The sequence below is a fragment of the Salvelinus namaycush genome, chromosome 33 (assembly GCF_016432855.1).
Source record: "Salvelinus namaycush isolate Seneca chromosome 33, SaNama_1.0, whole genome shotgun sequence".
NCBI classification, from domain to species: Eukaryota; Metazoa; Chordata; class Actinopteri; order Salmoniformes; family Salmonidae; genus Salvelinus; species Salvelinus namaycush.
In genome coordinates this window covers 7,696,165-7,719,202 of record NC_052339.1, presented here as the reverse complement: position 1 = coordinate 7,719,202, position 23,038 = coordinate 7,696,165, and the positions used below count along the sequence as shown (strand labels likewise).

The following is a 23,038-nucleotide window of genomic DNA, read 5'->3' as shown; positions in this document are numbered from 1 at the left end:
AGGCAACAGTCAACCACCCCCCTTTCTTTAAGCACGAATACAACACATTCATTTCTAATGTATCAGTCTCTGTATGACAGCTCTCCAATTGTGCTGGAGAAAGCACTGCGGCTAATGCTGAGAGCTCTGGAAGGCTCCAGCCCTCATGGGCTGTGTGCGTGTACGTGTGCGTGTGAGCGTCTCTGTCACCTGTAACAGACAGCGCTCCTTGAAGACGTAGCCAATCAGGTCGTCCAGGTGCTTCAGACACTGGTGGTAGCGGATGTGGTGGGTCAACACTGGCAACATCATAGCATGCTGCGGAGAGAGAGAGAGAGAGAGGGATAAGTGGACGAAGTGAGAAAGAGGTGGAGAGAGACGGTAAGAGGGAAGGGAGAGAGAACATGGCATAATCAAATCAGACAGTCATTATTAAGTGGCGCTTCGACCGAGAGGGAGATGAAATAATCACGAGTCCAATCAGTGTGCATGTGTTTTTCGCCGTGAGGAGAAATTAAGAGTTGTGGGGGAAATTCAAATGTTGACACGGACGAATCTGTGCAGAGACGTAGCCAGTGTCAAAGAAAACAAATAAAAGGAAAGACAGAAATAAACGGAAATACAGAAAGACAAAGACAGAGAGGGGTGAGCGAGCAAGAAAGAGAGAAGGAAAGAGGCGAGGGAGAGACCGCACGAGTAAATGAGAGAAAGAGAGTAACCAATATGAGCTATCATTAGCGGGAGTCTCATCAGTCCGTACTAGGAGAACAGTGGGGGAACGTTGTGTAGCGGTGGAACACCCATTAACCCGGCACCACCGTGTAAGAGCAGGCTGAGCTGCATGTTTTAATTAGTGTTACCAGGGGAGCCCGGGGCTCCTACAGGTCAGTCAAATGAGCTGCGTCGCTCGCTCTCTCCTCTTTCCCTCTGCTCCATCTTTTTCTCTCTCTCTCTCTCTATCCTCTCCCTGTTCCTTTCTCTCTCTCTCCCCGTGTGTCTTTATCTCTCTCTCTGTCCTAACCACTAACCCACACAGCCCCAGAGCTGATCAGTCAGCCCACCCCTGGCCCTCGACTGCCTACCCACCGCCCACATCTACACCACTCTAAGGCCTTGTTAACCACCCAATTAACAAAGCAAGACCGTGTCTCAGTGTCTCAACCCATCAGACTCGCTCAAATTAGGCTACTGCTCGAGTGGCTGAGATAACATTAGCATGGGTCCACTCCCAGACCAATTTACTCACTGGGTACTCAGTAGGAGACGACGGGGAGGGGTGTAGGAGTGTGTGTGTCTGTGTGGAGGCAGGAGTGTGTGTGTGTGTGTGTGTGTGTGTGTGTGTGTGTGTGTGTGTGTGTGTGTGTGTGTGTGTGTGTGTGTGTGTAGGAGTGATTGTGTCTGTGTGGGGGCAGGTGTGTGTGTGTGTGTGTGTGTGTGTGTGTGTGTGTGTGTGTGTGTGTAGGGTTAGGAGTGATTGTGTCTGTGTGGAGGCAGAAGTGTGTTTAGGGGTAGGAGGGATTGTGTCTGTGTGGGGGCAGGTGTGTGTTTGTGAGAATGAGATGGCTGATGTGCCGTCAGTGTTAGCCTCTAGCTACCGGCCAAGAAACTGCTCTGGGTTGTTGCCCCCCCCCCCCCCCCCCCCCCCCCCCCCCCCCCCCCCAGGTTGTGCTGTGGCGGAGATTTTTGTGGGCTATACTCGGCCTTGTCTCAGGATGGTAAGTTGGTGGTTGAAGATATCCCTCTAGTGGTGTGGGGGCTGTGCTTTGGCAAAGTGGGTGGGGTTATATCCTTCCTGTTTGGCCCTGTCCGGGGGTATCATCGGATGGGGCCACAGTGTCTCCTGACCCCTCCTGTCTCAGCCTCCAGTATTTATGCTGCAGTAGTTTATGTGTCGGGGGGCTAGGGTCAGTTTGTTATATCTGGAGTACTTCTACTGTCTTATCCGGTGTCCTGTGTGAATTTAAGTATGCTCTCTCTAATTCTCTGTCTCTCTTTCTTTCTCTCTCTCTCTCTCGGGGGACCAGAGCCCTAGGACCATGCCTCAGGACTACCTGGCATGATGACTCCTTGCTGTCCCCAGTCCACCTGGCCGTGCTGCTGCTCCAGTTTCAACTGTTCTGCCTGCGGCTATGGAACCCTGACCTGTTCACCGGATGTGCTACCTGTCCCAGACCTGCTGTTTTCAACTCTCTAGAGACCGCAGGAGCGGTAGAGATACTCTTAATGATCGGCTATGAAAAGCCAACTGACATTTACTCCTGAGGTGCTGACTTGCTGCACAATCGACAACTACTGTGATTATTATTATTTGACCATGCTGGTCATTTATGAACATTTGAACATCTTGGCCATGTTCTGTTATAATCTCCACCCGGCACAGCCAGAAGAGGACTGGCCACCCCTCATAGCCTGGTTCCTCTCTAGGTTTTGGCCTTGGAGTTTTTCCTAGCCACCGTGCTTCTACACCTGCATTGCTTGCTGTTTGGGGTTTTAGGCTGAGTTTCTGTACAGCACTTTGAGATATCAGCTGATGTAAGAAGGGCTATATAAATACATTTTATTTTATATATGCCTTTGTTTGCTATGCGTGGCTGACGTTATGGTATGACGCTAGAATAACCAACAGGTGGTAGGGTGTGTATCTATGTGTGAGTGAGCATCCATGTTTGTGCATCTGTGCGTGGATCTGTGCATAGGTGTGCTGCGTGTCGGAGAGTACAGTGTACATTGTGTGCGTGTGGGGCAGCAAAGCGTCTCTCCTGCCTACCTGACAGAGGTCAGAGCGGACGCCAGTCTTCCAGAAGCCCTGGCTGCTGAGCTCCACGGTCACCTCCCGGCGCATGGTGTTCTTCTGGCGGATCTTCTGAAGGGCTTCCTGATAAAACACCACCCGTACATTATTAAGCCTAGTGTGTGTGTGTCAGATCAGAGCTTCCTGACAAACACACATACATTATTGATCCACTGGGTTAGTGCTGCTGCTACAGGGGACAGCCAAACATCTTTACAACACACAATGTCTGTTAACCCAGAAGTAAAATATTGCGTCATTTGGTCAGCTGCGTGATTAACTTGAGTTCATACTTGGTAGAAAATTGAGAGTTGAGAGCAAGAATGAAGTCTCCACCCTCACAAAAGGGAACTCTCAGCTAAAGCTTCCCCCCTACCAGGGTGTGCACATGAGCAAAACACTCGAGACAAAGTCGTTTAAGCACCGCCTTCGCTCAATCCTGATACGTCCACATAACCAGTGATGAAAACCCCAAAACCAGAACTAATGCTGTTCGTTATCTCGTGCATCCCGTTCAGACACAGCAGATTTTTTCGGTCGACTCGCAGAATCTGCCCACGGGAGATTACACCACACACAGTTAAACATTCAGGAACACACACACACAGAGAGACAGAGAGAGAGAGAGAGATGCAAATCTACCAGAGACACACACAAACAGGTATACAGAACGCACATACAGCTATCTCTCCTTCCTCCCCTCTCTCCAGGTAGTGCTCCAATGTGTGCGGGCGTGTGTGCGAGAGAGCTGGAAACTGAACCTGCAGCCAGCACGGGCTCCAACACACACACAGTGCTTTCACAGACACACGCACCGCACACACACACTTGGTTGTCTAGAAACCCCAAAATCCGTGGTTCTAGGGCTAAAGTGTACACAGTGTCAGCCCCTGCAGAAGAGCAGACAACTGGTAACAACACAGCGAGGGGAGGTCTGCACCAGAGACATTCCAAGTACCAAAATTTTACTACTTTTGACCACTACTTTTTCCTGACATAGCGCATTACTTTTCTTTTTTAATTTTACCCCCTTTTCTCCCCAATTTTCATGGTATCCAATCGCTAGTAATTACTATCTTGTCTCATCGCTACAACTCCCGTACGGGCTCGGGAGAGACGAAGGTCGAAAGCCATGCGTCCTCCGAAGCACAACCCAACCAAGCCGCACTGCTTCTTAACACAGCGCGCCAACCCGGGAGCCAGCCGCACCAATGTGTCGGAGGAAACGTGCACCTGGCCCCCTCGGTTAGCGCGCACTGCGCCCGGCCCGCCACAGGAGTCGCTGGAGCGCGATGAGACAAGGATATCCCTACCGGCCAAACCCTCCCTAACCCGGACGACGCTAGGCCAATTGTGCGTCCCGGCTGCGACAGAGCCTGAGCGCGAACCCAGAGACTCTGGTGGCGCAGCTAGCACTGCGATGCAGTGCCCTAGACCACTGCGCCACCCGGGAGGCAGCGCATGACTTTTAACCAGTACAATAGGGAATAGGGTGCCATTTAGGACACAACATTGGGCCAGTATCCACAAAGTGTCTCAGAGTAGAACATTGGTGGTAAGTGCTAATAAAGAGAGACATTCTATTCCTACTCTTATTGGTAAAAATATAAGCTACGCATGAAGCCTTTTTGGTCACACACCCAGTCGACAGATATTTAGGACACAAAAAATATGCAGCGAGTCAGTGGCTGCTGCACACACATACAATTGCTTTGGAGTTGTTAAAAGAATGTTTTGATATTTCTATATGAGCGATCCAGAAATAATCTAGACCGACATGCATCTCTCGCGCTTCAGACAATGATTTCACGAGTCCAATTTCACGATATGCCTAAATACTTAACATGATGTAGGTAATTAAATAATACAAAAACAATGTGTTTATTTATTTGTCTAGTGGTTTTATTTAAAGTCATCCCTTTGGAGCGCAACATTATGTAAAAAAATAAAAAATAAAAAAGCCTAAAGTTGGGCAATTAAAGGAATCTTGGGCTTATGCTAACTTTGTGTTCGACGAAAATGACATACCTTTAAAACCAATAACGTATATAAACTCCGGAATGCTGATGCTATGTCCTGGCCATTGAGAGGCTTTATTGTCACTCTCCAGTAGGAGCAGTCCGCCATAGGAATGAATGGAATTCTACAGTATTTCAATGAAAAATGTTTCAAGGACAAAATTACATGTATTAAAGTAATTTTAAAAAATCATTGATTTTAAACAGTTTTTTAATTTGTATGTTTAGTTCACATAATATAGAGTTCACATCTGGTGACTGGTGATGCCTCATTGCGATTAGTTATTCCCCATCACTTGCAACAATGCCAATGCGTCATCACTATCTTTTCTTTGCGGTACCTCAAACTGTCGTGATTACCAGCCGAGATAAACTTTTATGAGTTGATTTGACTCCTGGCTCAGAGCTTGGACAGTGTCTTATCATCCTAAAAACCTACTCTGGGAGTTTTGTTGTGTCTTAAAAACAGATTTTAACAGGATTCCTAGGACCTTTCCTGAGATTCTTTGTGGATACGGGCCATGGTCTGGGCTGAGAGAGTATGTCTACGAATCAGAAATAGGACTTGGAACATGTCTGTCAGCACATCGGTCTTCTCTGGTGGTACCGTTGGGCCAGTTAACCAGAAGGTTGTTGGATCGAATCCCTGAGCTGACAAGGTAAAAATCTGTCGTTCTGCCCGAGCAAGGCAGTTTAACCCACTGTTCCCCTGGTGACGAAGACGTGGATGTCAATTAAGGCAGCCCCCCGCACGTCTCTGATTCAGAGGGGTTGGGTTAAATTCGGAAGACACATTTCAGTTGAACACAATCAGTTGGACAACTGACTAGGTATCCCCCTTTCCAATGGGCCATCGTCAAAACGGGGACGGATGGTACAGGTAGCTGCCAAAATAAAGGAAACAGCAACATAAAGTGTCTTAATAGGGCATTGAGCCAGAACAGCTTCATTACACCTTGGAACAGATTCTAAAAGTGTAGTCTGGATGAGATTCCGTTATTTGGCGTTTTGTTGATGGTGCATGAAAACAAACGGGCGCCGTCTCAGGTGCCGCTCCAGAATCTCCTATAAGTGTTCAATTGGGTTGAGATCTGGGGACAGACACACCCTTTAAACCCCCTATGCTCCTTTGAGACCCCTCTTTCAAAGTCGCTGTGATCTTGCCAAGGCAGCAAAATAATGGGCAACAGGCCATTTGTATACCGTAATGGCTTAATTAACTCAGGAACCACACCTGTGTAGAAGCACATGATTTTAATATACTTTGTATCCCTCATTACTCAAGTGTTCCCTTTATTTTTGCAGTTACTTGGATCTCTGTCACAGTGCCTAAATTACCCATGATACAGTCTGAAATGGAAGGGCAGGATTTTCTGTCGACAGCAAGGAAAGAAAAACATTAATAAATACCATCCTACTTTGACCTGCGCATCAAAGGGAACACGGTCACACACACTGCCATCCATCAGCAGTATGCCATCCATCAGCGGTATGCCATCCATCAGCGGTATGCCATCCATCAGCGGTATGCCATCCATCAGCGGTATGCCACACACACTGCCATCCACAGGGTATTTTAATTACATTATAAGGACATGGAAGTAAGTATTTAGATATTTTTTATTTGAAAAGACAAGTAGTTAAATACACTTGGAAAGTATTTGAAAATTCTCAAATACATTATAATCTCAAATACAAATACACCAAATACATGGACCCAAATACACTGCATTTTTGTATTTATTTATTTTACCTTTATTTAGCCCATGTATTTTTATTTATTTATTTATTTAACCTTTATTTAACTAGGCAAGTCAGTTAAGAACAAATTCTTATTTACAATGACGGCCTAGGAACAGCGGGTTCCTGCATTGTTCAGGGCAGAACAACATATTTTTATCTTGTCAGCTCGGGGATTCGATCCAGCAACCTTTCGGTTACTGGCCCAACGCTCTAACCACTAGGCTACCTGCCGTTCCATAGCTGCCTGTCATTTTAAATTTGAAAACACTTTCAAGTACTGGGCTATTTATAGGAAACTATTTGAAAATACTTTCAAATTCCAATAGAAGTTGTTGATTTGGGCCACATTATTTAAAAATAGACCGAAAATAAGTATTTAAATAACAATAATAGTGTGTGTGTGTGCGCGCGTTGACAGGCAGCTATGTTTGAAGCATATCAAAGCGGCCAGCCAGGGGCCCTGTATCCTCCAACTGGGGTGCAACACGTCTGTCTCTAGGGGCAGACAGAGGCACCCTCTGGGATTCTCTCTGGGGCAAGAGGCCCCAACACATCGGAACTGACCCTGCAGTGCATCCCAAATAGTCTCCTATTTCTTATATAGTGCACTACTTTTGAACAGGGCTCCTAGGGCACCCTATTCCCCACGTAGTGCAATGCATATGGTCAAAAGTAGTGCACTTCATAGGGAATAGGGTGCAATTGGGGTCTCTGGTCAAGAGAAGTGCCCCATGTAGGAAATAGGGCGCCCTATGGGATTCGTACATTACAGTGACAAAGGGCCATACAGGCAGTCACCCGTCTAGAGCACCAACCAACTTCTCTGATGAGATGAAAAGCTTCTTTCCCCAATTTAAGGGCTCTGGTTTGGTCGCAGCGTTCATTTGACATTATTCAGCACAAAAGAACAGATGAACGTGTACCCGGCCTGTGGATGAACAAGTGATACACGAACACTCACAGACACTCACACTCCTAATGAAGTTCCCAGGGGGTTGGGGATAATAGAAGTGTTGCTGTATTGTCATGGGTGGGTGAAGACACGCTGAAATAGCGGACCCTTGGAGATGTGATGGCCTGGTGTGTGTGTGTGGTGAACTAATTGCTCTATAGGTTGACAGTGGGAATATCAGTAACTGTAAGCGACGCTACCGGAGCCCCTAGCCAGTGCTACCTGGAAAATACGCTAATTGACTGTGCGCTTAAGACACAGACACACACACAGACACACAGTCTGAGCTGGAGCTACACCAGCCTCGACAGCAGCTACTTTAGAAAATAACACATAGCTCAACAAAGGCAATAGAAGCAAGCGGAGACAAAATACATATAGATGAAACGAAGCTATAGACAGTGGTTGCAGCCTTAATGGCAACCTATTTCCTTCACAGAGCACTAGATTAGAGGTCGACCGATTATGATTTTTCAACGCAGATACCGATTATTGGAGGACCAAAAAAAGTCGATACCGATTAAATCGTCCGATCTTTTTTATTATTATTATTATTTTTTGTTGTAATAATGACAATTACAACAATACTGAATTAACACTTTTATTTTAACTTAATATAATACATCAATCAAATCAATTTAGCCTCAAATAAATAATGAATTTGGTTAAAATAATGCAAAAACAAAGTGTTGGAGAAGAAAGTAAAAGTGCAATATGTGCCATGTAAAAAAAGCTAACGTTTAAGTTCCTTGCTCAGAACATATGAAAGCTGGTGGTTCCTTTTAACATGATTATTCAATATTCCCAGGTAAGAAGTTTTAGGTTGAGGATATTATAGGAATTATAGGACTATTTCTCTTTATACCATTTGTATTTCATATACCTTTGACTATTGGATGTTCTTATAGGCACTTTAGTATTGCCAGTGTAACAGTATAGCTTCCGTCCCTCTCCTTGCCCCTCCCTGGGCTCGAACCAGGAACACATCGACAACAGCCACCCTCGAAGCATCATTACGCATCGCTCCACAAAAGCCGCGGCCCATGCAGAGCAAGGGGAACAACTACTCCAAGTCTCAGAGCGAGTGACGTTTGAAACGCTATTAGCGCGCATCCCGCTAACTAGCTAGCCATTTCACATCGGTTCCACCAGCCTAATCTCGGGAGTTGATAGGCTTCAAGTCATAAACAGCGCAATGCTTGAAGCATTGCGAAGAGCTGCTGGCAAACGCACGAAAGTGCTGTTTGAATGAATGCTTACGAGGCTGCTGCTGCCTACCACCACTCAGTCAGACTGCTCTATCAAATATCAAATCATAGACTTAATTATAACATAATAACACACAGAAATACGAGCCTTAGGTCATGAATATGGTCAAATCCGGGAAACTATCATATCGAAAATAAAACTTTTATTCTTTCAGTGAAATACGGAACCGTTCCGTATTTTATCTAACGGGTGGCTTCCATAAGTCTAAATATTCCTGTTACATTGCACAACCTTCAATGTTATGTCATAATTACGTAAAATTCTGGCAAATTAGTTCGCAACGAGCCAGGCGGCCCAAACTGTTGCATATACCCTGACTCTGTTGCACAGAACGCAAGAGAAGTGACACAATTTTCCTAGTTAAAAGAAATTCATGTTAGCAGGCAATATTAACTAAATATGCAGGTTTAAAAATATATACTTGTGTATTGATTTTAAGAAAGGTGTTGATGCTTATGGTTAGGTACACACTGGTGCAACGACAGTGCTTTTTTCGCGAATGCGCTTGTTAAATCACCCTTTTGCGAAGTAGGCTGTGATTCAATGATAAATTAACAGGCACCGCATCGATTATATGCAACGCAGGACAAGCTAGATAAACTAGTAATATCATCAACCATGTGTAGTTAACTAGTGATTATGTTAAGATTGATTGACATTAAGATTAAACTGACATTTACTCCTGAGGTGCTGACTTGCTGCACCCTCGACAACTACTGTGATTATTATTATTTGACCATGCTGGTCATTTATGAACATTTGAACATCTTGGCCATGTTCTGTTATAATCTCCACCCGGCACAGCCAGAAGACGACTGGCCACCCCTCATAGCCTGGTTCCTCTCTAGGTTTCTTCCTAGGTTTTGGCCTTTCTGGGGAGTTTTTCCTAGCCACCGTGCTTCTACACCTGCATTGCTTGCGGTTTGGGGTTTTAGGCTGGGTTTCTGTACAGCACTTTGAGATATCAGCTGATGTAAGAAGGGCTATATAAATACATTTGATTTAGATTTTTTATAAGATATGTTTAATGCTACCTAGCATCTTACCGTGGCTCCTTGCTGCACTCGCATAACAGGTAGTCAGCCTGCCACGCGGAGTGTGGCTCCTCGTGGAGTGCAATGTAATCGGCCATGATCGGTGTCCAAAAATGCCAATTACCGATTGTTATGAAAACTTGAAATCGGCCCTAATTAAAATCTGCCATTCCGATTAATCGGTCGACCTCTACACTAGATATCACCAGGGCCCATGTGGCTCTGGTCAAAAGCACTATTTAGGGAATAGGTTTGCCATTTGGAACCCATGCAGTGAATGCGGCATTAAGAGATCAGGACCTCAGCACTGCAGCACACGGCTACAATCTGGTGTTAGATGGTTCTAGTAATTACACTAGTACACGTTTCAGCCTCACGCTCCTGTGAAATTGCATGAAGCTGGCATGCGTCATACTTAATTATAATGAGGCCAGGGAGATGTACTGTAGTGTGTGGTACCCACCTCCCTCTGTGTAAGCTTCTGCTTGTCTATCTGCTTGACCTTGGGGCTGTTAGCCAGCAGGTGGCGTAGTTTCACATAGCTCTTCCACAGCTTCTGGTACCTGGGGGGGGGGGGGGGGGGGGGGGGGGGGCAGAAGTCAAGCTGTGGCTCAGAACAACATATCAATATTTCAACAGCACTGACCATTATTAAACATTATTTAACAGTAGCCTCCAGACATTACTCCATTAGTCTGCTCTGTGTGTGTGTGTTTTGGACTGGGATGGCTCTTCTGTAGGTCTCCTGTTTCAGACCAGAGAGGCCGGTGAGTCCGCTTTCACCCACCCAGGCAGTAGAGATACAACAGTATATAAGCGCTGGTTGGTTGTTGTAAGACTAGTTCACTCACTGTTCACTCTTCTGTAAAGTACCGCAGTTACATGTGTGTGTGGCAGGAGAAGGGAAGTCTCTCCACATGCCACGATAACAATCTATTAGGTTTTGGTCTTAATTTGCTTTTGAAAAGGACAGGTGATAATAGGTGATAATAATGGACCATTGAAAAACCTCCTCAGATGGACTGACTCTAGTAATGAGACTAACTGTGACTCTGCCCATCTCTGACCGCTTCTCTCCATTAAGGCTCTTTCCTCATTTATAGCCGAAGTTATTCAATTATATGAGTAGCGGCCGGCTGGACAGGGAGAAAGAGAGAGAAACATGCGGTAGAGAGGACTGGAGATGAGGGGAATTATAATTAGGGAGTTTTAATACGGCGACTTCATTAGTGAACAGTGAAGAGGGAGACTGAGGCAGAGACGGCTTTACCGCCGTGATTACCGGCTCACCACCGGCCTAACGGCGTGTGTTTGTACGGTCGGCAGCCGGGGGACGCGGCAGAGAAGAGGAGGGCAGGGTGAAGCTGCAGCCTGGGAGGCCTCCCTCCCCAACCAGCTCACATGACCTTTCAGAAGATCCACTCTGTGCTCTCAGGATGCCACAGGCTGGTGTGTGTGTCTGCCACAAACCCTTTCATTAACATATGCTGCATGCCTGCCGTCGCTCTCTCGTTTACACTCGTTCCCCACCTTCTGCTTCTAACTCCTCTTTCGCTCTCTTTTTCTTTCACTCCCTCTATCTGCCCTCCCTCTGTGGCCCTCCATAGAGATACTGTGGTTAGAACGACCCTAAACATTATTTTCTAAGGCAAGGAAACAGGAAGGGGCAGCTTAACATATGCAGCCGTGTCCTCTCTCTTCCTCTCTCCCCCACTCACTCTCCTCTCTGTGGCATTGCCATCAATGCAATTAAAGCCAACTGTCGTTAATGATGTCCCCATCCGCCCATAAATTTGTCGTCTGCGGCTTCGAGGTTTGCGGGGAGTGTGCGCGCGTGTGTGACCGCAGCAAGAGAGCACAGAGACAGACTGAAGGTCGGACATCCCTAACATTAAGAAAAGGTGACTAACATCACTCAAATGACACAGACCTGAACAGATACACAATACTCGCAGGGACTCATAATGAGAAGATCTCTCTCCTGTTTACCGATAAAGCCTTCTATCCCTCATCATCGGCATCTATTCCCTTCATAGTGCACTACTTTTGACCAGGGCTCAAGTCAAATGTAGTGCACTATAAAGTGAATAGGGTGCCATTCGGGATGGGCCCCTAATCTTCTTAAAGTATCTGACAGGAACCCTGTCACAGATAAGAGACACAGACAACAAAGAGAAACTAGCCGAAGAGTTTCACTTTTGATTGGCGCTTGTTTTGGTTGTTATTGTTGCTTTCTCTACACTTCGGAGACGACAGCAGAGGATAATTTAATATACAGTAAGCTTTTGGTAATTATGCACAGGCACAGTACAGTATTCCCTCTACTCTTCTGTCTGTGTGTGTGTGTGTGTGTGTGTGTGTGTGTGTGTGTGTGTGTGTGTGTGTGTGTGTGTGTGTGTCATTACTATTCACGAGACAAACCGTGCCGTTCCCACGGCGACAGCGCCCGGCGGAACCTTAGGACCCCGTGACGACGCATGTGAAAATGTCACGCCAATCTTTCTCTCCCACCCGCTCTCCGACATTCCCCCTCTCTCAACACAGAAGAGTGCCACCATCAACCGTCCTGTGAGAGATGCTTTGAATAAGCAGTGTGGGGAACGGGGGAGAACGAAGGGAAAGGAGTGTGTCTTGAGGGAGGGGGAGTATACAGTAGTGTTTGTGGGCGGGGAGGATCAGAGGCAGGGGGGAGTGTAGTATAGGTCCTGGGTGGTTGGCCGAGTTACAGGGGGAGGGGGGGGGGGGGCTCTGGCGTAGCTGAGCTGGGCAGTAGGTGGTGGGAAGAGACCCTGGGTGGCGAGGGGGTGGGGTTGGGGTTTGCGGGTTACAGGGGGGATCTTACTGGGGATCCCCAGCGTAGCTGAGCTGGGCGGGCCGGATCCCGAAATGGACGATGATGGGGAAGGTGATGACCTCTGGATTGAACTGCTCTCTGTCCAGCTGGTCAATACGCACAGAGCTAGGCTTCTGAAACAACAACACAAAGACTATGAGACCAGGGAACATATGGATAAAGTGTCTCAGAGTAATGATCTAAGACCTGTCCATACAAATCATATTTATTACGGTCTAAAAAGCTAAACTGATCCTACATCAGCACTCCTACTCAGAGACGCTTGACACACAGACTCAGATCCTATCAGACTTTGGTAAGTACATTGTTGTGTTATGTTACAAAAAGAGCATGTGAATTCATGGAAATGTGCACTCAAAAGTGCAAACCCTGCCAATCTAGCACTCTATCAATCACAGGCACACACCCTACGGACCCTGTTGCACTTTATGGAATAGGGTGCCATTTTGAATACAGTCCATGAAAGTGCTCTTGTCCTCTCTCACCATGCCAGGGTTGGTGACGATCATGCCCTTGCACTCCTCTGCGTACTTCTGCCACTTCAGTTCCTCCCACTGCAGCATGTCAGCTATCTCCTCCTCAGGGACCAGAGGCTTGGAGCTCCGCAGGAGGTAGAGGAGAACCTGGTGCATGGAGAGCACCTCCTTACCGCCGTCTGACACGGAGGGACAAACACAGAGATCGTGAGATACACAGACAAACACGCATCCAGAAACACATACACACAGAGAAACAAGACCGACAGACCGAGACAGACGGAAACACAGAGAACATACAATGCGACAAGGTCAAGTACACAATCAGGTCTAGACACTCATGCAAAATTGATTGATCTCCATTTACAAAAATGTTTGCATGGACAGATACTCGGAAAATCCATAGATCTGAATTTCAACGCATTAAGAGGACAACTCATGTGTACACACACACACACACTCATGCAGACAAAGTACATACAACAGCATGCAGTACAAACATTCTCCAGCAGAGAGAGAGAGAGTTTTCTGAAGAAGGGACAGTCTCACCAGGTAAGAAGCGGACAAAGCGAGGCATGAAGTGGAACTTCTGACATCCAGGAGATTGGTTGTCCCACTCTGGACCTGCGTGGGGAAACAACAAAGATACTGAAAATAAGATGAACCGTTTACACCTTCAGTCTCAAAATCGAATTTTATTGGTCGCATACACATTTTGCAGATGTTATCGCAGGTGCATCGAAATGATTACGTTTCAAGCTCCAACAGTACACCTAACAATACACACAAATCCCCAAAATGGAAATAAAGAAATATACGAACAAGCAGTGTCAGAGTCCGGAATATACACTACCAGTCAAAAGTTTTAGAACAAGGTTTTTTCTTTAATTTTACTATTTTCAACATTGTAGAATTATAGTGGAGACATTAAAACTATGAAAGAACACATATGGAATCATGTAGTAACCAAAAAAGTGTAGTAACCAAAAAACCTACATTATTCTACAATGTAGAAAATAGTAAAAATAAAGAAAAACTCTTGAATGAGTAGGTGTTCTAAAACTTTTGACGAGTAGTGTATATATATACAGAAAAGTATGTGGACACCCCTTCAATATGCACGTGGACACCACCCTGTACATTGCTGACAGGTGTATAACATCGAGCACACAGCCATGAAATCTCCATAGACAAACGTTGGCAGTAGAATGGCCATACTGAAGAGCTCAGTGACTTAACGTGGCACCAACATAGGATTGCCACCTTTCCAAAAAGTCTGTTTGTCAAATTCCTTCTCTGCTAGATCTGCCCCGGTCAATTGTAAGTGCTGTATTTGTGAATTGGAAATGTCTAGGAGCAACCATGGCTAAGCCGCAAAGTGGTAGGCCACACAAGCTCACAGAACGGGATCGCCGAGTGCTGAAGTGCGTAAAAATCACCTGTCCTCAGTTGCAACACACACTACCAAGTTCCAAACTGCCTCTGGAAGCAATATATACACACTACCGTTCAAAAGTTTGGGGTCACTTAGAAATGTCCTTGTTTTTAAAGAAAAGCACATATTTTGTGCATTAAAATAGCATTAAACTGATCAGAAATACAGTGTAGACATTGTTAATGTTGTAAATGACTATTGTAGCTGGAAACGGCAGATTTGATATGGAATATCTACATAGGCGTACAGAGGTCCATTATCAGCAATCATCACTCCTGTGTTCCAATGGCACATTGTGTTAGCTAATCCAAGTTTATCATTTTAAAAAGGCTAACTGATCATTAGAAAACCATTTTGCAATTATGTTAGAAAAGCTGAAAACTGTTGTACTGATTAAAAAAGCAATAAAACTGGCATTCTCTAGAATAGTTGAGTATCTGGAGCATCAGCATTTTTGGGTTCGATTACAGGCTCAAAATGGCCAGAAACAAAGAACTTTCTTCTGAAACTCGTCAGTCTATTCTTGTTCTGAGAAATGAAGGCTATTCCTTGTGAGAAAATGCCAAGAAACCTGAAGATCTGGTACAACGCTGTGTACTACTCCCTTCACAGAACAGTGCTAACTGGCTCTAACCAGAATAGAAAGAGTGGGAGGCCCCGGTGCACAACTGAGCAAGAGGACAAGTACATTAGAGTGTCTAGTTTGAGAAACAGATGCCTCACAAGTCCTCAACTGGCAGCTTCATTAAATAGTACCCGCAAAACACCAGTCTCAACGTCAACAGTCAAGAAGCGACTCCGTGATGCTGGCCTTCTAGGCAGAGTTCCTCTGTGTTATTTTGCCCATCTTAATCTTTTCTTTTTATTTGCCAGTCTGAGATATGGCCTTTTCTTTGCAACTCTACCCAGAAAACCAACATCCCGGGAGGAATGCAGGAATGTCCACCAGAGGTGTTGCCAGAGAATTGAATGTTCCTCTCTCTACCATAAGCTGCCTTATATTTTTGGTCAGTATGTATGTATGTATGTATACATGCATGTGTATGTGTATCAACAGAATGGACAGTATATGAATAGGAAAGGTGTGTACAGCAGTAGTGATTTCAGATGAGCCTTGAGATAAATAGTGTATACATATATATATATATATATACTATTTATCTCAAGGCTCATCTGAAATCACTACTGCTGTACACACCTTTCCTATTCATATACTGTATTTTTGGTCAGTATGTATGTATGTATACATGCATGTGTATGTGTATCAACAGAATGGACAGTATATGAATAGGAAAGGTGTGTACAGCAGTAGTGATTTCAGATGAGCCTTGAGATAAATAGTGTGTATATATATATATATATATATATATATATACTATTTATCTCAAGGCTCATCTGAAATCACTACTGCTGTACACACCTTTTGTATATATATATATATATATATATATATATACACACTATTTAACAGTCTGATGGCCTCTTGGTCCAAGATTTGATGCACCTGTACTAGAAGGCGGAAACAGGTGCTGGCGTGCAAACAATGGAGTTGGAAACAGTTGGCAAACAGTTGGAGAAGTGCGTGGCCAAGCAGTCATGGGTGAACAGGGAGGGAGTACAGGTGCCTATCCCCTAGTGCCTGGGAGGTAATGGGTAGGAGCTAGTGGGTAGTATGGTGTGTTGTTCACCTGTGAGGTTCCAGTCATAGAGCTCCAGTATATCCTGGAATAGGTAGGAAGAGAACAGCTCCAGTCCTTTCACACAGTAGTTCTGAACATGGAAATAGGGAAACAAAGGGTTATATCTCTCTCTCAAGCATCTTAATGCTGATATATGTAACCTGATAGTCAAATCTAGTTCCCTAATCTTTGGCTTCCAACGCTTCTTTATCAGCCCATTCAGCTGGTGTAGGTTAAAAACAAACTCTACTTCTTTACGGCCTTGGGTGAGAAGACTAGGGGGGGGGGGGGGGGGGCATAACCAGAAGAACAACAACCTTTTAACTCCAATTACAGAGGAGAAAGCAATAGCGAGAGACCCCAAAGAATTTGAAAACAAATTCAATGTTGATACTATTGGGTGAAATACCAGTGTGCCATCACAGCAGCAAGATTTGTGATCTGTTGCCACAAGAAAAGGGCAAACAGTGAAAAGCAAACCCCATGTTTATATTTATTATACCCTGTTGTACTTTAACCAGTGGTGTAAAGTACCTAAGTAAAAATACAATAGAAGTACTACTTAAGTTGTTTTTTGGGGAATCTGTACTTTACTATTTATAATTGACAACTTTTACTTTACTACATTCCTAAAGAAAATAATGTACTTTTTAATCCATACATTTTCCCTGACACTCAAAAGTACTCGTTACAATTTGAATGCTTAGCAGTACAGGAAAATGTTTGAGAGAACATCCCTGGTCATCCCTACTGCCTCTGATCTGGCAGACTCACTGAACACAAATGCTTAGTTTGTAAATGATGTCTTAGTGTTGGAGTGTGCCCCTGGCTGTCAAAAATAAATTAATAACAATAATAATGAAATCGTGCCGTCTTGTTTGCTTAATATAAGGAATTTCATGTATAGCATTTACTGTTACTCAAGTATGAGAGCCGAGTACTTTTTCCACCACTGTACTTAAGTACATTTAAAACCAGATACTTTTACTCAAGTAGTATTTTACTGGGATACCTTCACTTTTACTTTAGTCATTTTCTATTAATGTATCTTTACTTTTACTCAAGTAGGACTATTGAGTCCTTTTTCCACCTCTGACTAACTATTTGCACATCGTTACAATATTGTACATATCCATATGACATTTGAAATGTCTCTACTCCTTTGGAACTTTTGTGAGTGTAATGTTTACTGTGAATGTATGTATTGTTTAGTTCACTTTTGTTTATTATCTATTTCACTTGCTTTGGCAAACATATGTTTCCCATACCAATAAAGCCCTTTGAATTGAGAGGGAAGAGAGAGAGAAAGAGGAGCTTTACTGACCTCTGGTGTCATCTCTTCAATAAAGTGAATGGTGTAATCTATGTTGAAACGAATCACTCTGCACAATGGAATCTGGGACGATGAAAGAGAAGAGGGGAGAAGAGAGTAGAGGAACACTCATTACCATGATGTTAGACAGAGGTTACAGCTTTTCAAGAAAACTCATTAAATCCTCATCTCCATAAGCAGCGGCTGCAGCCCAAAAACACACACACACACTGACAGAGTAACACAAACACACACAGTAATGTGCACACACTGGACACCAAACACACACAGAACACACACCCAACCCACACATACCGAACACAAACAACCCACACTCGGTATCTCTTTACCCACGGCTTTTGAACATTAAGTGACTCCAATCTCTTTAAGGAGATAAGCCTGCTCTTCCGTGTTTAATCTCCCAGTTACATGCTCTTTGTTGTCTGAACGGGAGTCCATTTTGGAGGATTAACCTGGCCCACCGTATATCATGCAGTGGTGCCCACCCCTCTAGCTAACTAGCAGGGGCTAATATCGCTGCGTTCTGGAGTCTCTAATCCCCAGACCCTCTGTAATGAAAGGCTTTTCAAGGGGTTGTTTAAATTATCCCGTGGTAATCTGGGTTTAACTCTCGCCAAATTCTTTCCAAATTGGAATTATTAACCGAATATGCGCATTTCGCGTCATTATTCAAACACACACAAATATTCAAACACATACACACACAACTCTCTCAATCACTGTCTTATTCAGCTAGGCCTTGCCTGCCATCGATTTGCCATATCCTTTTGGGACAAAAATGTATATGAAAGAACCTAATACAGTTCAACTTGGCTTGCCTTTCAAGCCTCCCCTGAAACTCTCTGAAGCCCCCCTGGGGTGGCATGCCTCCATTTTGAAAACCTCTGCTAAAGAGGGATCCTCTGTCGATACGCATGAGGCCTTTAAAGTCCCAACCGCTGTTATATTTGACAGTTACTGATGGGCCTTTAAAAGTAGAGAGGGAGGGAGTGGACTTAAAACCCAAGGTCGCCATCAGCAGTGTGGCCGAAAAGGAACGTAGAGTGCTTCCCAAATGGTACCCTGACCAGGGTCCATAGGGTGCCATTTGGGAAACAGACTAATTTTGTCTGAGGTTAACTCTGGAACAAAGGAGAGGACCGACACGAAAGGCAGATTTTAAGTTGCTGGGGTTTTTTTGCTTTTTTTTTTTTTAAGCTGGCCGCTGGCTCTGAAATATTAATGGGTGCTTTGCTTTATAAACCTGCCTGTAGGGACGGACAGAATATTCATATTACGCAGCAACACACAGGCAGCTGACGCGGCACAGGTTGTCCCATCGGAGGACACGAGGGAGGAAGGAAAGGGAACAGAAGAGCTATGTGTTGAGCTATGCATATACTTTAAAACAACAGGCCTTGTTAAATAAAGGTTCAATAAAAACATTAAAAATAACAATCAAGAGAGAGAGATCAAAGGGAGCGGAGGGTATGATGGCAGGATGGGTCCATTGCATGGTGCTTACGTTAGTGAGAGGCATGTGGGAGAAGAGGGAGAAGCCTTCGAACAGGTACTCATGGTCATCGTACTCGATAACCGTAGGCCTGTCCGTCTGGGAACAACACACACACACACCAAACATGTCAGAATGAAGTCTGATGTAACTTTAAGAGAAATCCTATGGACATGGTTTTTGGGTCCATCTACAGTGGTTCCTCCTTTAAAAGTTGTCTTACTCCAGCACACCGTGCGGGCTGCTGCAGCATTCTGTGGCACGTAATTTAATTGGCTGACATATTTTACATTAATGCCAGTTAGCGCTAGTTTGACCACCAGAGGGCAACTTGGAGAAGCATTTGATATTCTCCCATATAGGCATTACTAGAGAATTAAAAAAAAAAAAATAATAATAATTGTAGTAACAGTACATGGGATTGATTTTAAGAAATGTAGCTTAATTCGATTAATATTATGGTGTTTCTAAGCCGAGAAATTTGAAAAATGAAACGCTCTGGGTTTACGTTAGGATGGAATGTAAAATATTGCGCTGAACAACGTGACGGTCGGGAGTAGGCTACAGTAGAAGAGGATTGGAGGATGCTAAATTAATATCTGAGGGAGATAACATTTCCACACCCTAATTGTAGTGTAACCAATACTCATTTTGCCTATGGTAGGCCTACAGTGTATCAACAAATATGTTTTTCAATGACGTGACTCTCTGCCGATAATTACATTTAGAGGATTGGAGGGTTCTAAATTAATATCTAAGGGGCATTTTCCATTAGGATCTGTGAGAATATAAGGGGCATTTATATCATTAGAAATGAATTAATAATAATCGCTTTGTTTAAAAAGTAATGATATTTTGGAGATTTAACCTAGAGTGAGTGAGAAAAAGGCAGTTCTTGCACATGGGGTGAGACATTCTCACTAATTTGTAAATAAAGCCAGTTATTTAAAATTACATATATCTTAAGAATATCATGGAATATAATTGAACATTTTAGTTTCTCCATGCTTGTCTCAGAGCAGCACGAAACGGTGCTGAAATAGACGTCCACAGCGGGAAGGCATATATATATATAAAATCATGATATTTTGGAGATTATTTCCTTTAAAAAAAAACGACAGTGAGCGATTGTAATCTGAAAAAAGGCCAAAATAATTTTATAAAGGCCAAAACATAGCCCTGCTAATAGCCATAATGATGCTGGTCAACATAACCATGTGTGTTTGAAAGAGTATTTTCCAGTAAGCAACAACTTGTTTGCCTTCATTAGACAACTTTGTTCCAATATTTCTGTAATTTTATAATTATATTATTAAAGAAAGCACAAAGATCCTGATGAAGAAATACAGTACTGTACAGTATATGCTTTTACATTTGGATAATAAAGTATTTAGAGGATATAAGCCACCTGTATTTGTTTATTAGGCTACTGTTCAGTCTGACAAGTAAACATAGCCTACAAGACATACTGTAGTAAACATGAGAAAGTGCCTAATTCCTTACATAAGGGAGAGCAGGCCATGTCCAGACTTTCTCAGTGAAGTCAAGTACCTTCAATAATGGCTGTACTAGAGAATGTGGGCACGCGGGAGACCGGGGTTCAATTCCCAGACAGGGGACGAAGGAGTAGGCTGTCCTTGTAAAAATGAATTTGTTCTTAACTGACTTGCCTAGTTAAATAAAGGTTACACTAAGAGCATAACCTTTCTGCACCCTAATTATTTAATTCAAGTCTAACCAATACCCAAACGGAGATTAGGTGAAAATAAACATCTCATTGATTTATCAAGACCAGTCCCCATGCTTGTCTAAGAGCAGCGCAAAACGGTGCTAAAATAGTTGAACTAATAGTTAAATATGCTCTTAAAATACATAAGACCTACACCACTTAACAGCACATTACTCAACACTAGTGAGACTCATGTCGCCTACGGTAGGCCTACAGTATATCGAAAAATAATGAGGTGACTCTCCGCCAATAATTACATATAGTGGATTGGAGGTTTCTAAATTAAAACCAAAAGCCACCTCATGGGTCTGGCAGCCGGCACGGATATCAAACCTGCATCTGTAGCAACGCATTTTGCACTCCAGCGCACCCATCCACAAATTATCAAAATACAGAGAGGTGCTGGTAAAGGTACATTGCCCTGCTAATTGCCCATAATGGGCTATTATAATACTGTACAAGGTGTCCAGGTCAGGATAAGCAAAACATTTCTTTATTAAAGACTATCAGAAAGAATGTTGGTACTTATTTATTTTGATCCAAAGCCATGAATGAGTGAGTCACTCAGCTTTATGTAGGTGCCGGCTATACGACTGTGCCATCAACTTGACAATATATAACAATATTTTGGAGGTTATTTCATTTTCCAAAAAAACAAGAGAGCTTTTGTAATCTGAATAAAGGCCAAAATAATATTTGTGAAGGCCAAAACATTTATTTCTGTTTTTAGAGGGAGAGAAACACTGGGCTAATTGTGCGCCGCCCATAAAGGCCAAAACATAGCCCTGCTAATAGCCATAATGCGCTGTACAAAGTGGCCGTGTGTTTGAAAGAGTATTTTCCAGTAAGCAACTATTTGTTTTCCTTCATTAGACAACTTTGTACCAATATTTCTGTAATTCACTGATATTTATTCCCATAGTAATTCGTTATGGATCCATAACTAAAAAAAACAATGGCATTTTGAAAGAGTATTTTCATCATTATTTTATTAATGAAAGCATAAAAGATGCCATTATTAGTTACATTGTTTTAGTTTGAACGTGCAAACTGGCACTAAGAACAGAACAGCAGGAACGTTTCCCGCCATTATTAGTGCAATGCCCCTTAAATATTTTGGAGATGATTTCATTTTCAAATAATGTAAAATAAGCAATAAAAAGGCCATTCTTGAACATGGGGTGAGACATTGTTACTAATTTATAAATAAAGCTATTTTGTTATTTAAAATGCGGTCCTTGACTGGGAGACCCATGAGATGACTAAGTTTTTGGTTTCTCTCCCTCTAAAAACATTCAGAGGGAGAGAAACCAAAAACCTAGTCATCTCATGGGTCTCCCAGTCAAGGACCGCACGGGTATTGAACCAGCATCTGTAGCAACACAGCTTGCACTGCTAAGCAGTGTCTTAGACCGTTGCGCCACTTAGGCGCTGTACAACATGCCTGGTTGGGAGTGGCCTACAGTAAGAGGATTATTTTTGCTAACAAAATAAAATAATCAAAACCTTAGTGTAACAACATTTTTAGTGAGTAATACTGAAGATGTGCACAATTATCAGTTTCTATTTAGGTTTATGTCACCCATTCATTGTCAGAGACACAGTAGAACCCAAAAGCATAATCAGTGCTCTAACTCCCCCTTGCTCTGGTCTGGAGCAATGAAGTGGTGACGCAGGGTACCGTACTAAACCACAAATGACCTCTAAGTACCGCGGCGTAAGCTCGCAACTTTTAAAGGAGGAACCACTGTAGGGCATAACGTTTTTCCCCCGACCACGTCACCTTACCAGGACAAACTACAAACTCAAGGTAAGGTCATGTGTTCAGGACAAAAACCCATCAGAGCTGTGAGGGGGATCAAGATGGAGAGCGAGACAGATGTATTCATACCAGGAAGTTAGTAGGTGGAGACACAGTGATTCTGTAGTGGTAGAGCTTCCCAGAGTTGTTGTTCATTGGACGACATTCCTTCACCGACTGGAGAGCGAGAGAGAGAGTCTTTGTACTAATGTTTAATAGTCTAGAATATCTATCCTATAGTAGTTTAGTGTGAATCAATGCAAGATATTTTAGAAGAGAGAGTAGAGTAGCTTGTGTGTGCGTTTACCTCCTCTCCAGGGTAGATGCTGTGGCGTATCCCTGTGCGTCTGGACTTGGCACTGCACTTACACAACGGCCCATCGTTCATCTGTACACACACACACAGGACAGCCATAACCACTATGAACACTCCTCCAAACTGTAACAGGTGCT

The 23,038-nt window shown here is 43.7% G+C and overlaps 1 protein-coding gene across 3 annotated transcripts in view; it reads right to left on the bottom strand.

Annotated features, from left to right (window-relative positions):
- Positions 1-23,038, bottom strand: part of drosha (drosha ribonuclease III) — a 140,102-nt gene that overhangs the window by 112,077 nt on the left and 4,987 nt on the right. For all 3 annotated transcript variants that reach the window (XM_038972881.1, XM_038972882.1, XM_038972880.1), the window contains exons 7-17: positions 22,893-22,973; positions 22,676-22,762; positions 19,068-19,154; positions 17,555-17,626; positions 16,240-16,321; positions 13,666-13,740; positions 13,126-13,295; positions 12,629-12,753; positions 10,250-10,349; positions 2,747-2,854; positions 190-297 (exon numbers count right to left, since the gene is read on the bottom strand). In XM_038972881.1, coding sequence (XP_038828809.1) covers positions 190-297; positions 2,747-2,854; positions 10,250-10,349; positions 12,629-12,753; positions 13,126-13,295; positions 13,666-13,740; positions 16,240-16,321; positions 17,555-17,626; positions 19,068-19,154; positions 22,676-22,762; positions 22,893-22,973 — 1,095 coding nt within the window. The remainder of the gene's footprint in view (positions 1-189; positions 298-2,746; positions 2,855-10,249; positions 10,350-12,628; positions 12,754-13,125; positions 13,296-13,665; positions 13,741-16,239; positions 16,322-17,554; positions 17,627-19,067; positions 19,155-22,675; positions 22,763-22,892; positions 22,974-23,038) is intronic.